Genomic DNA, 16,917 nt, shown 5'->3' with positions numbered 1-16,917 from the left:
TTGGAGCGCGTTTAAAAATTGAAGTAGAGCTAAAAGAGACCATGTCACTTTACAACACTTTCTTTGTGTACCGAAGGGCTTACTGATGACATCAACCCACAAAATTTGCCTGTCACTCCATACATTTACATGAACTTCCTTACAAAAAATCTAAACGAGCCGCAAACTTGCAGCACGTTATTTTCACGCAAATGAGCTTGTGATTCGCCGCAAATGTTTGCTAGAAGTTTGCAGCTCTTCACCGATAATGGTGAATCTCCAGCAACCTTTAGCAACAATGGACAATTCATTTGCATGTGAAAATTATCTGTGGCAAATTTGTGGCAAGTTTGCACAAATTTGCAGTGAACTCTCAATTTTGTAAGGGCTTTTAAAATATTCCATCTGCAACTTTCAGTCAGAATAAAACAATTCATATTTTTTTTAAGTGTCAACACTTTAGTCCAACTGAAATTTATTTTTGCAAAGTAGGACTTACGACAATGCAATTGTAGCTTGGCTTCGTCCAGCATGTTCATGTTAACTGGCCTCAACGTTGTGCACATGCTCAGAAAGAGAGCTTGTCTACGCAAAAACCTCCTGTGGCTCGAATGTAACTGCACATGTTAACATACTGAATGTCTTTTCAGGGAAAGGTCATGGACATCAAACAGATGGGGCTCCTGTAACCACCTATACATTTTGCTGTTTATTTCAAGGCATTTTAAAATGAATTTTAAAGCAGAGTCATCATGTCTGTTGCAAAAAAATATTTACAAAAGAGATTGTATACACTTCTGTTGAAACCAGCATTTAATACTCTTTTTGAAGCACATTTATCTTGATTTCCAAATGTATGCAGTCCAGTTCGGTTTCCTTGTATAAAATCTGTGGGAAAAAAAATGTCCATTCATTACACTCACTCAGTTTAGTCTCTTGGAGTTCTGAGTGCACAGAAAGACTTTCCTGCATGCCTACAATAACAAAGAGGAAGTTGAAAGATTTTCAGCATGTTCATGACAATCAGTGTTGCGCAGTGACCACGAAGTCCTTTGGGCCTCTCGGTCACTGACTCAAACAGGAAGTATATCTACACAATTATATGACTGACAGGTGTGTAGACACCAATCATCCTGAACATCCTTAACATGTGCTTGAATGCAGGAAGTAACATAACCTGACAGGAAGCAGAATCCAGAAGTATTTCAAATGCAATAGCTGGACATTTTCAGAGCAGTCTATTAGAGCCCATGAAAGTCAATGGAACCCCTTAAGAGATCTCTGAAGACCCCCCAAAAGGACTTGAACCTGTATTGAGTTTATGTATTGATCTTGTCCAACCTACTGTGAATAATAATAAAAAAAAATACATAATTGTAAACATAACAGAAAAAAACAAGATCCTCTGGCCTCTGAGGAATGTAAGTAACACATCAATCCCTAATCTGAGTCCCCAGTCAATGTGGTGCAGTTCCTTAGCCAAAAACTCAAGGTGCAGCAGAGGTAAAATATGTTAAAACCCATCACTCGTGACTCCAGCCAGGTCTCCTAAGCAACCAAATTGGCCCGGTTGCTAGGGAGGGTAGAGTCACATGGGGTAACCTCCTCGTGGTCGCTATAATGTGTGGTTCTCGCTCTCAGTGGGGCGCATGGCGAGTTGTGCGTGGATGCCGCAGAGAATAGCATGAAGCCTCCATACGCGCTGTCTCCGCGGTAACACGCTCAACAAGCCACATGATAAGATGCGTGGATTGACGGTCTTAGACGCAGAGGCAACTGAGATTCGTCCTCCACCACCCAGATTGAGGTGAGTCACTACGCCGCCACGAGTATTAAAGTGCATTGGGAATTGGGCATTCCAAATTGGGGAGAAAAAAACAAAACAAAAAACACCGCTCTTTTTAATAATTATAATCCCTGTCTACAACTAATAAAACTTTAAGAAGTTTAATAGCAATGTAAAAGGATTCTTTACCACATGATAAAACTGAACCAGATTCCAGATACCCTAAAGGCAGGAAGAGGGGGAGTGAAAGAAGTTAAAACTGACTCCATTTACAAGCGATCATTATCTGCTCTGGGTCAGCACCCTCTGCAATTATTTAAAATCTGTTTGTAATTTTAAAAACTCTGCTGGGTCCCGCCTCCATGTTTCTCAAAGAAAGATTACCTAAACTTGCTTTACACAGGGATAGACAGGTTTGTAATGCTTAAGTTGGAAGAGATCTGTGTTTCAGAGCCATAAAGCTTGCATTGCATGATTAAAAAGGAGACAAAGTGCCATACTTTTCCTTTCAACTGTGATGTTAATAAGCCTGATTTTAAGCCACAGGCAAATTAGAATGCAAAAAGAAATTGAGTTAAAGGGATAGTTCACCCAAAAATAAAAATCTCTTTCATCATTTACTCAAGTTCTTCCAAACCTGTACGACTTTCATCTTTTGTCCATGGAACACAAAAGGGGTTGTTGGGCAGATTGCTAGCCTCAGACACCATTCACTTTCATTGCATCTTTATGCCATACAATTAAAGTGAATGGTGACTGAGCCTAACAACCCCTTTTGTGAGTCATATGGACTGCTTTTGTGTCCATTTTTTTAAAGTGAGTCATTATTCACTGCCATTGCATTGAAATCAGCAAACAGAACAGCTTGTAAAATATCTCCTTTTGTGTTCCGCAGAATGCAGGAGGTCATACAAGTTTGGAATGACATGACAGTGAAAAAATGTTGACACAATTTTCATTTTTGGGGAAACTATTCCTTTAACTCACCATTTCCTTCCTAGATATGCAAGCTAACATTTTAAGCAATATTTGAGATAAACCAGATATGCCCATCAGACAGCGGTGGAAGGTTAACTGGTGACATAGGGTTTAGTTGAAGATTGCCCATACAATCCATAGAAGTCAGGGTGCCTGTGGCTCTGTGAGGCGTCGATCCAGTCGTGCATGGAGAGCCCCTGAAGGGGCTGGGACATTGCGGGTGTGGAGGGCAGGGAGTGGGAGTAATCCTGTGTCCAAGGGAAAGATCTAGCACGTGGGTAAGGAGCATGGCCACGATGGTTTGATATGGAGGGTACGCTAGAGCAGTAGCAATTGTCCATCGTGCACATAAGAATCTTACGGCCACCGTATTGCGGCAGCATGGCCTGCTGGGACGAGCTAGCATTGGGATAGTCGGCAGGAGTAAAAACAGAGTTGGAATGATGGACCGACTGAGCACCACTGCTACTGAGGCCTACAATGTGCTGGGTGGAGCTACAAGGAGCCATGGGTGGCTGGGAGGAGGGCCCATCTGTGGAGCTGGAGCCTTGACCCAGGAACAGCTGTTTACTCATGGGGCCTGAAGAGGAGTCCAGCAGGCTGGTGCTGCTTTCAGGGAAGGCCATGGAGTGTTTGCGTTTCTCACCCCCAGAGTTATTCACACTGGAGGGGTGGACAGAAACGCTCTGGAGTAAGTGTGCAGGAGTACTGAATGGTGCTGGGAACAAGGGAACAAATAAAGACAAAGAGATGTGTTTGAGAAAAGTTAAACAGAAAAGTTTCAGTGTAAGTCAGTGATTCTCAGTTGGTTTCGCTTCAGGACCCAGATTTCACTTTGGATGTCCCAACACAGTACCAAAATTGTTCTTCATGCAAATGTGAACTAAATGTCCTTAAAACAAACAATTTAGTAACATTTATTTTACCTTGCACAGTTTTGTTAGTTTTTTTACATTTTTGAGAATGAGGGCTTTGTTAACATCTGTCTATTTTGACAACAACAAAAGACAAGGGAAGCGCTTTCTCCCTTTTATAATTTTATTATAATTTGGTTAGCTGCATTTTATTATTTGCATTTAGTATTTTATTATCCCTGCTGTCTGTTAGTATGTTTACATGCACTTTAAAGGTTTAATTTCAGTGAGATTAAATTGTTAATTCATCTTTCTAAAACGTCATGTAAACACAGTCCGTATTTTGCGAAGTCAGACTTACAGACCAACATAATGTGATTGTTGCGCGGCTATGTCCAGCATGTATATATGTTAATCGGACCACAACTGGCCTCGCCACTGTGTGCATGCATGCTCTGAAAGACGTGCAACGTGTTTTTTAACCTGCTGTATTTGTCGTCCTTCTTTCAAATATTCGATTACGCATTGCGTCACATCTACTTGGACAGACAGATGAAGACTGTAGCTCGACAAAACAAAAACGTATGTAACTCTATTGTAACTGTGCATGTAAAAGACCTGTGACCCATTTTGCATGGCTAACTAGTTGAGAACTACTGAGCTACGTCTGGACTTACCTTCCAGTAATTTTTTCAAGTTCTTTTCCTTTTTGGAAACTTCAGAGAGGAATATTTTGGAATTAAGATGACCCACTTTATAAGGAGGCAAAACGCTGCCTGTGCATGATTGGGATCTGTAAAAACACCATTTGAGATTTTACTTATAAATGTGGTTTAGTATTAGATTACAGATTTACACAAAATATGAACTTGGCTGATAAATGACTTACCTATCCATGAGTATTTTCACTGGTTTTGTGTTCTATAAAGTGAAACAAAACAGAAAAAAAAATTACTACAAGCTGCCTGACTACTACTTTGTCTGTAAACATGGAAAAATCTGGAAGTGCAGATTTGACTGCTGATAAGAGCCACAAACAGAGGGGAAGTATTTCTCACAGGTATGTTCACACTGAGCATTTATGAGTGTACGTGGGTGAGTGCAGGGAGATTTATAGCAAAAGTGAGGGAGTGAGAGAAACAAAACCTGGGTTTACTGTAAAAAATTCCATCCGTGTTTTTACCATGTAAAGAAAGTACATTGTTTTAGGTACACTTCTGATGTATACCATGAATGAAACTGGCCTGCTATATTGGGGAGATTACTTTCTAAAGCAAGATGTTGGAAGACGAATGCATGCCATGTACTGAAGCGCAAACAGTGAGGTTAAAAAAATCAGAGACTTGAAAATCTGGGATTCAATATCTAATGTAAACCTGGAAATAAAGTTTAAGGATTCTGAGAGAAAAAACAAACAAACAACCAAAACAAAGAAACATTATGAAGTAAAATATTTTAAATCCTACACTATTTCTTGGTCACTAATCAAATGTAAGCAAATTTGACATTGAACATGTTGACTCGTTTGTACAAAAGGTCCTTGTTTCCATTGAAGCAACCAAGCACATTCTCAAGACATGCTAGAATAACATGGATCATCAGGTTTTGTCATCCATCCCAGCTTGAGAGCACACTGTAATGAGTGCGTTTACATGCACATTTGATTCTAGCTGGACTAAAGCAATAATCTGTCTTTTTTACTATATGCTTTGGTCCAACTGAAATCGTACCAATCCGGTTTTTGCGAAATCAAACAAACAGACCTAGATTATGTGATTGTCCAGCATGAACGCAATCCAAAGCAGAGAAGAAAAAGAGCAACAACACAAATGTGTTGAATAAATGAATGAATAAACTTTATTTTTGTGCTCCACACTTTTTAGCCCTCCAAAGCTCTAACAGTTACTGATAAAGACTTTGAAGGGAATACAGCTTAAGGATGAACACTTCTGAATGGAACGGACCCTATATCATGTCGACCACTAGAAATTTTAATTTTTGGATGGATCAGCAGTCTGTAAGCCATTCACACATTTGAAACATTGATGTGCCTTTTAATTATTATTCTTTCATCTGTATTCTGCCCATTCATTAATCCTCTTATCTGTCTGCCATAGTAACACCCATATCACCCAACACTCATCTTTGCAGTAGACTTTGCAGTCTTTCTTTACATGATCTTTTGTGGACTGTTTTTACAAATTCCATCACAAAATATAAAAGAGGGTAACCGGTGCATTCTATGGACAAGGTTATCATGCTAACATTAGTGCAATGAATGCAGTGTATAAACATTACACATTACACATTATCTACTGCATGTCTAGATCAGTGGTTCCCAACCCTGTTCCTGGAAGCATTATCTCCCTTATCTAACACATCCAATTCAGGTCGTGGAGTATCTTCCAATGAGCTAATGAGTTGAATCAGGTGTGTTTGATTAGGGAGATATCTAAAATGTATAGTGTTGGGGGGCCTCCACAAACAGGCTTGGGAGCCACTTATCTAGTTGTTATAACAGCTTCTTTTACTGATCTCATATGGATTCCATTCATAGAATGAAAGTATGATATTTATTGAATATGCAGCCCGAAGCAAATGACAGGTTCAGTGATAGATGCAGAACAGTATACAGACAACAAACCTATAAAAATACCAGCGATCGCTAGGAATAGACAAAACCATATATTTTCTAAATTGTCTATTTATTCACGACATCTCTCATCAGTCTAAACTTTATTATTATGTTTCACACAGTGTTTATAAGGACAATGTTCTTATATATTAAAAGGTGCTAAGTGAAGCAAAGCAGAGCTCGTATAGTTAGAACAATCCAGGAGCAAATTCCGTCATATTCTGCCTGCGAAGATACGCACATACCATAAGCACAACGGATACCATATATCTGATCTTCACCAAAATCAACGTGGCAAGAATGTAAGAAATGCAAGTGGCTGTAAAGTTGTTCATGTTGTTGTGTCTGTTGTGTGGGTCTCGCTGTAGCGGACATCTTTGCCGCACTACTATAATGCAAAAAATCGAATGGAACCATCTACGTCACTTCCTTAGCTCATGTCCTTCCTTAAGCTATTCGATTACACATAGCATCATGTATACTTGGACAGAGAGATGAAGACTATAGCTCGAATATACAAAAACCCACAGTAGCTCGATTATAACTGCCCATGTTAACATACTCGTTAAAGCAAAAAGGGTGCATGCCAAATTGCTGACAATCTAATCTGTAATGAAGATAACTGTATTCAATACAATGTGAATTAGTGTATGAGTGCAGTACGATTTATAGAATAAAAGTGGTAGTGAGAGAGGAAATATTTCAGATAAATGTACCTCACCTTCATAATATTAATATTCTCTGCCTTGTCAAACACAACTTGGACAGAGCTGAGCAGTTTCTTGGCCTCCTGGCGGCGTTCATTGAGCTGTAGGGTTTGGGTAGAATTCTCCTGGCAGTATTTTGAGTGTGCTTTATCCAGCACTTCCAGAGTTCTCCCCAGGTCATCTTCTATGAGCTGGTGCATTTTGTGATACTGCGCACGCACCTCCTCCTTCAGCTGCCGTACTTTATCCTGCACAACAAACAAACACACAAAAACACAATGAATTTCTATTACTAACCTGTTCCTGATGTTCATGAACACTTGACAAATACATTCATACTATCCTGGTATCCTCTGAAGAAATACTGAATAGTAAGGGAAATGAACAAAAAGGTAGCAAAAACAATGTGCATTTGGAGAAGTGTTTGTAGCGCTGACCACTGAACAGAGTTTTGATGGTTTAAAAGCTTTGTCTAAGCTTGGAGAGTCGAAGAAAAAAAAAAAAGACCAGACCTCTCCTTGACAGCATTATTTTGTAGTATAACACTTTTTCTAATGCATTTTACTTTAAAGGAATAGTTCACCAAAAAATGAACTATTTTACTGATTCACTATTATTATTTTTTTAGTGGAACACAAAAATGACAGTTCATATTAACCATGAATGTCAAACTCCAAAAAGGAAAAAAAAATAAAAATACCATAAAGGCAGTTCAAATACCTTGTGTGCTATATTCCAAGTCTTCTGAAGCCAAACAAAAGCTTCATTTGAAGAAAACACTTTCATTTAAATTGTTATTCACTGGAAAATCTTCCCCTCCGCTGCTACTTTCAAATACCATTTTCCATTCCGCATATTCAGACTGGTGTGTCACATTTGGTTATGACACATAGGAGACACAATGGTGTTTAGTATCAATATTGTCAAACCTGGAGCAGCGTGTCTAAAGACATCAATTGTAATGTGAACAAAACATGAATGAGATTTCAGAGCTTTGGCAAAGGGGAAGATTATTAGTGAAAAGCAGCTTAATTTGTATCTGTTCCTCACACAAACTTATCATGGCTTCAGAAGACTTACATATTGCACACGAGTCATATACAGTAAACTACATTATGGTACTAGCGATGCACCAATGTATCAGCCAATCATCAGTATCGACCGATAAAAGCAATATGATGAGTATGTTAAAAAGGGAAAGCTAAAAAGGGACAAGATTCATCATTCAGAAGATGTGAGTTAAGAATTTTTAAGGGGTCATGACGTGATCTTTCGACATATAAGAGGTCACTGTACTATAAAAACATACTGTAAGTTTCACAACTCAAAACATCCTCCTCACTGCAAAAAGAGCATTTGTTGACACTAAGCTGCCAAAACGACTCATTCTCTACTTCCTTTACATTGTGATGTCACATTGTTGTAAACATTTGCATCTGACCGCATCCACATCAATGCCTGGTTTACATTTAATCACTTCTGTAGCCACACCCAGTAGTGGTGAGCAGTGAGATGGCAAGTAAAGAGAGCAGGCCAGTCAAGAGTAGAGAGCCAATCATAACAGTGGGCGTGTACTGTCAAGTCTTAAAGGAGAAGCAACACCAAAACCAAGCGTTTCTGACAGAGGGTCAGAATGAATCATGTTTTACAAATAGAAAAAAATCATGTTTTACAAATATATGACTCTTTTTTGTGGAAAGAACTCTATTAATAGTACTAGTGAACCTCAAAGAACATTTTAAAATAATAAAAAAAGGCATGTCATGACCCCTTTAATGTTATTTTTGTTTCACTATTTTGTTTAGAACAGAGACCAGTTACTATGAAACATGGAAAACAGAGTAATGCAGTGAAAGTCTGCGGGGAAGCAACACGTGAAGTTGTTTTATGTTATGTTTAAGAAATAAATGTCTACGTGTTTGTCAAGCCAGTCCCAGCTTCCTCCTTTCCCATCCTTGAATTGTTATAGTTGTATAATTAATTATCAGTCATTTGAAACAAGGTAACATAAAAAAGCAGAACCACTAAACTAATTGTATTAGTTTTGGCAGATGATGTTGTTTAAATAATCAGATATTGGTATCGGATTTAAGCACACACATTTTTCATTAGTGCATCCCTACATGATGCTTTTATGGTGTTTATTTGTCATTTTTGGAGTTGGACAGATGTGGTTACAATCATCTGTCATTGTATAACGTAGAGCTGTGTGAAAATTTTCACAAAAAAAATAAGGATCTCCTCCTGTATTCCTGGGAAGAAAGAAAGTCATGGTTTTGGAATTTGATGAGGGTTAAGTCATCTTTTGGTGAACTATCCCTTTAAAAAAAAAAAAAATGAAGTCAAGGAGAAAAGGTCTTTATAAGGCTGTGACAGAGGGTGTCTTGTTTGGAAGGCTGCATGCTAAGGTATACTGAGCGTCCTCCTTTAAACAAATCTCGTTTAAACGAGACTGCCTTCGTAGGACAAACGTAACGTAACACGGCTGCTATGACAGCACGCAACTCTTTAACAAGCGCGAGCGCTTTGAGTTAGAAGGGAACAAAGTCCCTCTGGAAGGGAATGCATGAGGTACATTTTAGGAGAGTTATAATGATGTAAAGAGAAAAGAAAATAGATTTTACAGGTGTACTTTTAGTCTAATACTTTATTTTAATTATATATTAATATAATTATACATATTATATACTCTGCACCCATCTACTGAGGTACTTCAACTTGGGAATTAACATTCCTTGCGTTTGAACATCATATTTACGGGCAAATTGGCATCATTTTTTTTTAGACATTTCTGTTGAAGCAAAGAATTGTGGGTTGTGAGTGCCCACGTAGGATACACCTCATGCATCCTCAAAATTCCCGTGAAAGAATGTCGCATTCGAAGGCTGCATTTGAAGTGTCCTACTCGCTTTTCTGAAACGAGACAGCCTCGATGACGTATGCGGCCGACAAATGCGACAACCTCCGGAAGACGCAGCCTTCCAAACGAGAGACAGCCACAGAGCTGCCAATGTCCTAACAAAAAAAACCTCTTACATATTCATTAGTTGCAAAAGAGGGGGGGGGGGGAGGTCTGACAGAGAGACAGAAAAAGACAGACGTGTGTGCATGCTTGTATGAATGTGTATTTACCTCTACCAGTAGTTTGTCAGATTCCAACTTATACAGCTGCTCCTCAATGTCTTTTACCCGGTCATCAATACGGTCCTGCTGCTTTATCAACATATGCTGAAGGAAAACAAAAGGGAATGGGAATCAAACCTTTTTTCCACAGATCTATGATCTGTCAAGCCCAACAAAACAGAAAGACTTGAGTATCAAGGCCAATCTGAACTGTGAAATATTTTTGGAAAATCTGTGACATGCAAACCCAAACTAACAAAAAACAATGCATTCTGCATCTACTCCTCAGTATGACCTCAAACATCCTGCAGGCTGTCTCAGCATCTCTATGACAACCAATTTGAGAAATCTTATTACTGCAAATAAGGAAAAACAAAACATATCAGCAATGAGACTAATTTATCAGAATCTCTCTTAAACACACACACACACACACACACAGCCAGCCAGCCAGACAGACAGACAGACAGACAGACACACACACACACACACACACACTTTTGCCATCTGATTCTGCCTCCTATTAGGTGTCTGGACAGGTTTTAAATTGGATTTAGAGGAAGCCACTAACCCCAAAGCTCCCCCATCCCTCAGCCAAATCAAAGCCTGACAATGAGCTCAGGCTTTAATGATCCCTTTTATACTCCGTTTCACATACCTAAAAGACGAACATTGCACCTATCCACACAAAAGTCCACAGGATGATGCTAAATCAAGCTTATTTAGTTTTAATCACATAAACATCTATGCAATATATACCATAGGTTGACTGCAAAGAGAGAATGCAGCTGTCATGACAACAAAAAAAGCACACTGTGTATGCACAACTGTGTATGCACAAGTGTGCGCATTAATAAGTGTGGACATTTGAAGCAGGGAGGGAGAGGGAAGGAGATGGGGCAAGGCCTCATTTTGCTCACTATCTCTTCCTTTGTTTGGACTGCCTTCTTCCAGTGTCACTGATCGATTGTCATGTTATCCCAGACCCTGCTCTGCAATGTGCAGGAGACTGCTGCAGGGTCCTGCATTTATAGGCCACATGAGGGAAGATTGCTGTAGGGTCATTCCAAGCAGATTTTCCAATAAGAATTGCTTAAGTGAGTTCTGACTGATAGTTATCACCCTTCAGCCATCTTATGTTCTCACAGTGGAGGGTAATGTTCTTGGAATGTTCAGCTTGAGTCAGTGTACTGTGATTCAAAACATGGATGTATTATCTTTTTCTCACTTATTTCACTTTCATCTGCATTGGACTTCACAACGACTCCAGCCTCGTCATAAGCAAAGACTGTGATGTGCTGTGTGCCTTTCACCGTCTACACTGGACACAAGCGAATGTTGCATCGCAACACAATAGCTTGATGCCGTTTACACTGGACATGTTGAAACGAATGTTCTAAATAATTTATTTGTCTTGTTGGCAGGAATACCGCAAGCGAGTGTAGCACAAAATGGGCGTTTACTGTCGGTGCAACCCGACTTACACCTACAGTGTAGACAGCATCATTGACTATAATGGGAGCAATTTGCTTTTGTCGCGCTGCTCGTGTCCGGTGTAGACAGGGTGAAACGCACACAGCACATCACCGTCTTTGCTTATGATGAGGCTGGAGCCTCGTACAATGCAGATGTACCACTTCCTGTTTCAGTAGGAAATATGTCAAATCGAACTCCACTTCACAGGGACTTTAACAATGATCGCACAACAGTGGGTGATCTCTGCTCTATAAAATCCACTTTTATATCTTCATTTGAGGTTAATGATTAAAAATAAAAATTAAGGGGCCTGGGTAGCTCAGTGGTAAAAAATGCTGGCTACCACCCCTGGAGTTCGCTAGTTCACTAGTTTGATTCCCAGGGCGTGCTGAGTGACTCCAGCCAGGTCTCCTAAGCAACCAAATTGGCCCGGTTGCTAGGGAGGGTAGAGTCACATGGGGTAACCTCCTCGTTGTCGCTATAATGTGGTTCGTTCTCGGTGTGGCGCGTGGTGAGTTGAGCGTGGATGCCGCGGTGGATGGCGTGAAGCCTCCACACGCGCTATGTCTCCGCGGTAACGCGTTCAACAAGCCACGTGATTTATACCAGGTTGATGGTCTCAGACGCGGAGGCAACTGGGATTCATCCTCCACCACCCGGATTGAGGCGAATCACTACGTGACCACGAGGACTTAAAAGCTAACTAGGAATTGGGCATTCCAAATTGGGTGAAAAAGGGTAAAAAAAAATCCACAAAATAAAAATTTAGAAACTGTGATCAGTCAGTCAATGAAATAACTGATGATAATGCTAGTGTATATCGATAATAACGTGGATGAGATGAAAAATAAACGATAAACGACGATAAACGCTTTTAATTTCATAATGCTAAAGAAAACATGGAGAAAAAATAATAATGCAATATTTTAAAAATGCACTAGCCTTTTTTTTTTTATCTAGAACAAAATTATTTAAATAATCCACTTCTAAAAAGTAGCTAATACTCAAGCATATTCATTATATGTTTTTATTTCAGGAGCTCATGATTTCAGGACAGTTTTCTCATGTTGTTTAATCTTATATATTAAACATACTAATCTTTAAAATGTATGATACATGTTTAAATAATTGTAATTAGTTACAATACAACATTTTTCTAAATATTTAAATATTTCATTTAAATTTGGTCTGTTACAGTTCGATACATGTTTTTGTCACCTAAAATTATTTTAGTCAGACTAAAATTGACTTTTCAAAAATGCCTATGTAAGCAGTAGACAGTGAGGCAGCGCACTACGTTTTATACCAGGTTAATTTTTAACAGATGAGTGTAGCACTGCTCTGGTCTTACATTCTGGCATTTTGAGCACCATGTTAGCAGTGGTATCAGATTTAGTCACTGATTACTCACAGCTAAGAGAGTACAGGAAACTGTACATTTTCAGCTCAACAATGGCCAAAGGTTCTAGCATAATACTAGCAGGAAGTTTCAGAAAATTATGTAAATCATGTATCATAGCAGCAGTCAAGAGCTATTTTTAATCAAAGGTTTTTTATACATTAAAATGGTTGGTATATAGATGAATGTATCCACACATTCTATACATCCATCTGTGTGAGTGCTTCCTATTTCAAAACAAGCTGATATGCAGGTACAATCTATCAATCTCTTTTTATTCTGAGCACAGAAGGCATCATATAAAGAATCTACAGACAATTAAATGTCTTTATGATAAATATGTGATTTAATTGCAGAAATACAGAGCGTGACGATAAGTGTGCTGATTACTTTTTAAGCTTTTAAAGGTGAAGTAAATGCAAGCTCAGTATTTTTTACTTTTTTTTTTTTTCTGTGGGGTAGTGTGAGGGGCGTGTGTGAATTTTACAGCTAAATGCTGGACAGAGTTGATATATTTCTGCAGTTTGTAAGTGTGTTCTGTGACTCAAAACAACCTACGTACATTCAGTGCAAATACAAAAGGTCAGGCATCCTTACAGTTATATGTGAAATGTGTGAACTGCACACTGCTCTGAAAGCTTAGTGATGATTTACAGTTCACTTGGAAATGGAAAACCTTTCATGCTCTTCACAGTATTCATTCATAAACACAGATGTAAATCTTCTAGCAAGAACAGTTAAGTTTAAGAAAGGTCAGTAGACTAATTCTATCAGAAGCAGGCCTAACTAACACTCAGTTAAAGGGTTAGTTCACTGAAAAATGATAACTGTTTTATCATTAACTTATCAGGGCTCGACACTGACGCTTGTCTGGGACAAGTGGATTTTTAAGGGGCACATTTTACTTGCCCGACTGGACAAGTAGCCCAATTAAAACCTCAATAATTAAAAAAATAGGGCCTGGGTAGCTCAGCAAGTAAAGACACTGACTACCACACCTGGAGTCACGAGTTTGAATCCAGGGCATGCTGAGTGACTCCAGTCAGGCTTCCTAAGCTACCAACTGGCCTGGTTGCTAGGGTGGGTAGAGTCACGTTGGGTTAACCTCCTCGTGGTCGCTATAATGTGGTTCTCGCTTTCGGTGGGAAGCGTGGGAAGTCAAGCGTGGATGCCGCGGAGAATAGTGTGAAGCCTTCACACGCGCTACATCTCTGCAGTAAAGCGCTCAACAAGCCACATGATAAGACGTGCAGATTGACGGTCTCAGATGCGGAGGCAACTGAGATTCATCCTCCGCCACCTGGATTGAGGCGAGTCGCTATGCCACCACGAGGACTTAGAGCGCATTGGGAATTGGGCATGTGAAATTGGGGAGAAAAGGGGAGAAAATCCCCAAAAATTATTATTTTTAATAATGAAAAAATAACCATTTATTACAAAGTTCCTGTTCTTATTCTGCTTTTAAAAATAATACAGTGCAAGTAATTTTACAATTCGTTAGTGATAGTAATAGCTGTGCACTGTTTGGCTGACAGATGGCTTTTATGTGTGCACTGGACACTCGCGTGTACTCCGAGAACTATCGTGGAAATGCGTATATGCGCTTGAACGGTGAAAACATTTTCAAATTTCGCCAAAATACAAACACAGTGAACACAGTGAGTTATGTCTAAAGTAAACATAAAGAGTGGAACAAAGTGGATTTGTATCAAAATGTCAGACTTGTAATTGTAAATGTAAGCGTAAGCTATTAGAACTGCTGCTGTCTAGTGTTTCATCAATATTAATCAAACAACCATGACAAGAAAATGAGAAAACCACTCAGTGCTCTTGGCTGTAAAACTTTGGTAACTTTAAAACATATTAATGTATTATATTATTAATTATACAGTAAAGACTAGTGATAGTTGTATGTAGCATTTCATTCTGAATGTTTACTTGAATACTTGATACTGCTATTAAAAACTTTTAAAGCTGTTAAAAAAGCACTGTTTTCTTATTTTGTATTTTTTGTTTATTATTTTTTATTTATTTATATTCATTGCTGTTTGTTTAGTATTATTTTATTACTGACTGTTTAATAGTCTTTAATAAATACTGGAGAACTTAAAACAATTCTTACAAATTAGTTAATGTTATTATTTATAGTGGTATTGAAGTTGTTATCCAGAATCATCAAATTTCGAACTGCTTATTTTTTTCATACAATGAAAGTGAATGCTGACTAAGGCAGTCATTCCATTACATCATCTTTTGTGTTCTATGGAAGAAAGTCCAATGGATCTGGAACAACAGGAGTAAATAATGACATAAATCATGACAGAATTTTCATTTTTGGCTAAACTATGCCATTTCACAATAAGTGCTTTCACACATTCAGCATTTTCCATAAATTTAACAGCACATAAGCTAAATGAATCTATGAAAATGCTGATTTTGAATTGCTTCCACCCACGACATTCCCAAACGATTTGTGACTACTGGATATGTTTTTAAAAATCATTTTAATTCAGGCTGATTTGCAAATGAATCATTTAGACAGATTTGTCAATCGTTTTGAGTAATTCAAAAGAATGATTTGTCAACAAATCTGACATCAAATCATGAAATATTTTCGATCATAGAAAAACTAGTCAAATGACTTGAGATTTTTTTAATTTGCATGACTTTTCAGGGCTAGAAAAGCACAACTTTAAAATTTCCTGATATTTCCAGGTTTTCATGTCCGTGGGAACCAGAATCTAACTTTTAGATATTTTCTTCTTGATTACACCATTTAGTCAATCTGAACAGATTATCTAAGAAACAGATCTGTTAATCTTAGCAAGAGCATGATGACAATGGGAAATGGCACTGCACCATGTTACAGTACAAACTGCTCCCACACAAACACGCCATGCATTTTTCTGCAGCAGCTTTGTCCAGATGAATTGCTATCACAAAGGATGTTGCCAGCAATGTGCTTAGCTGATAAGGCTGTGTGTGACAGTGTGGGCTCTCTTATTTCTTTGCATCTCCCTTATGCTCATAATTAAATTTCACCAACACGTTTCACCGGGTTTGCATTTGCAGTTCATTCCAAAACACTTTCCTGGCAAGTTTGAAATGATTACATGTGATCCTATGCAGAACCTACATGTTCTGCGCAGGCTATGACGAAGGATTCTAGGGAACAATGAATAGTATCACTTCCATAGAAATAAGACTGTGAATCCAAACATCTGAAGTCATCCAACTATTCTGAACATTTCTCAGTGCCGACTGAAAGAGTCATAACGCTGTCCGGACTTGCCTGTGTGCAGTGGTGTGATAAGAATGCCCTCTCAAATTATTCAGTGACACCGCAAATCAATTTTCTTGTCTTTCTAGAGCAAAATCTGGAGGACAGTTAAATTGAAAAGAATCCAGTCTGACTGAAAGCACGAACAATCTGCAGTAAATTGTAAATGTGAACTGAGCCAGGCACCCACACATAATTCTTCAATGCTTTGGTTCTATATTTAAAGAGGATACAACAGTTAATTCCAGTCCTATAATCGGAGGCAAGCAGGGTTCCAAGAGTGCTGATATTTAGTATAACAGCACTTGGATGCTACACAGTTTGTATCACTCCGCATGTCTTTGTTTGCGGCATACCAGACAGGCTGCCAGTCTGTGCGTTGCTCTACGACATGCGACAGTTGATCCTGCTTTGGCTTTGTTTGGAACACAGTAGTTTAGTCTAGCACATATGCAAGGATATGTCGTTTGCCCACCTATTTTTCTAAGGATTTTGCATACGCTCACCTAAAATGAGAGATGAAACACATTAAAGGCCACCACAACAAGAAGCTGGCTTTTGACCTGTACATTTTCAAAATATTGAGGAAGCAGCACCATTGAGTGAACTGTGAAATTTTTCACTTTATGAAATATATAGCGAATATCCATTCAAGCACACTTAGCAGCGATATTCGGGAGCACTGATCTGAAGGCACCAC

General features: G+C 38.7%; 1 protein-coding gene across 2 annotated transcripts in view; it reads right to left on the bottom strand.

Moving 5' to 3' along the window:
* Positions 1-675: 675 nt before the first annotated feature.
* Positions 676-16,917, bottom strand: part of LOC127412442 (E3 ubiquitin-protein ligase TRIM8-like) — a 28,338-nt gene continuing 12,096 nt past the window's right edge. For both annotated transcript variants that reach the window (XM_051648793.1, XM_051648794.1), the window contains 5 exons: positions 10,072-10,167; positions 6,954-7,187; positions 4,487-4,518; positions 4,275-4,390; positions 676-3,461 (listed from right to left, as the gene is read on the bottom strand). In XM_051648793.1, coding sequence (XP_051504753.1) covers positions 2,836-3,461; positions 4,275-4,390; positions 4,487-4,518; positions 6,954-7,187; positions 10,072-10,167 — 1,104 coding nt within the window. In that variant the 3' untranslated portion in view covers positions 676-2,835. The remainder of the gene's footprint in view (positions 3,462-4,274; positions 4,391-4,486; positions 4,519-6,953; positions 7,188-10,071; positions 10,168-16,917) is intronic.

The sequence above is a fragment of the Myxocyprinus asiaticus genome, chromosome 21 (genome assembly GCF_019703515.2).
Source record: "Myxocyprinus asiaticus isolate MX2 ecotype Aquarium Trade chromosome 21, UBuf_Myxa_2, whole genome shotgun sequence".
NCBI classification, from domain to species: domain Eukaryota; kingdom Metazoa; phylum Chordata; class Actinopteri; order Cypriniformes; family Catostomidae; genus Myxocyprinus; species Myxocyprinus asiaticus.
The sequence above is the reverse complement of the archived record's forward strand: the minus strand, read 5'-3'. Positions and strand labels throughout refer to the sequence as shown.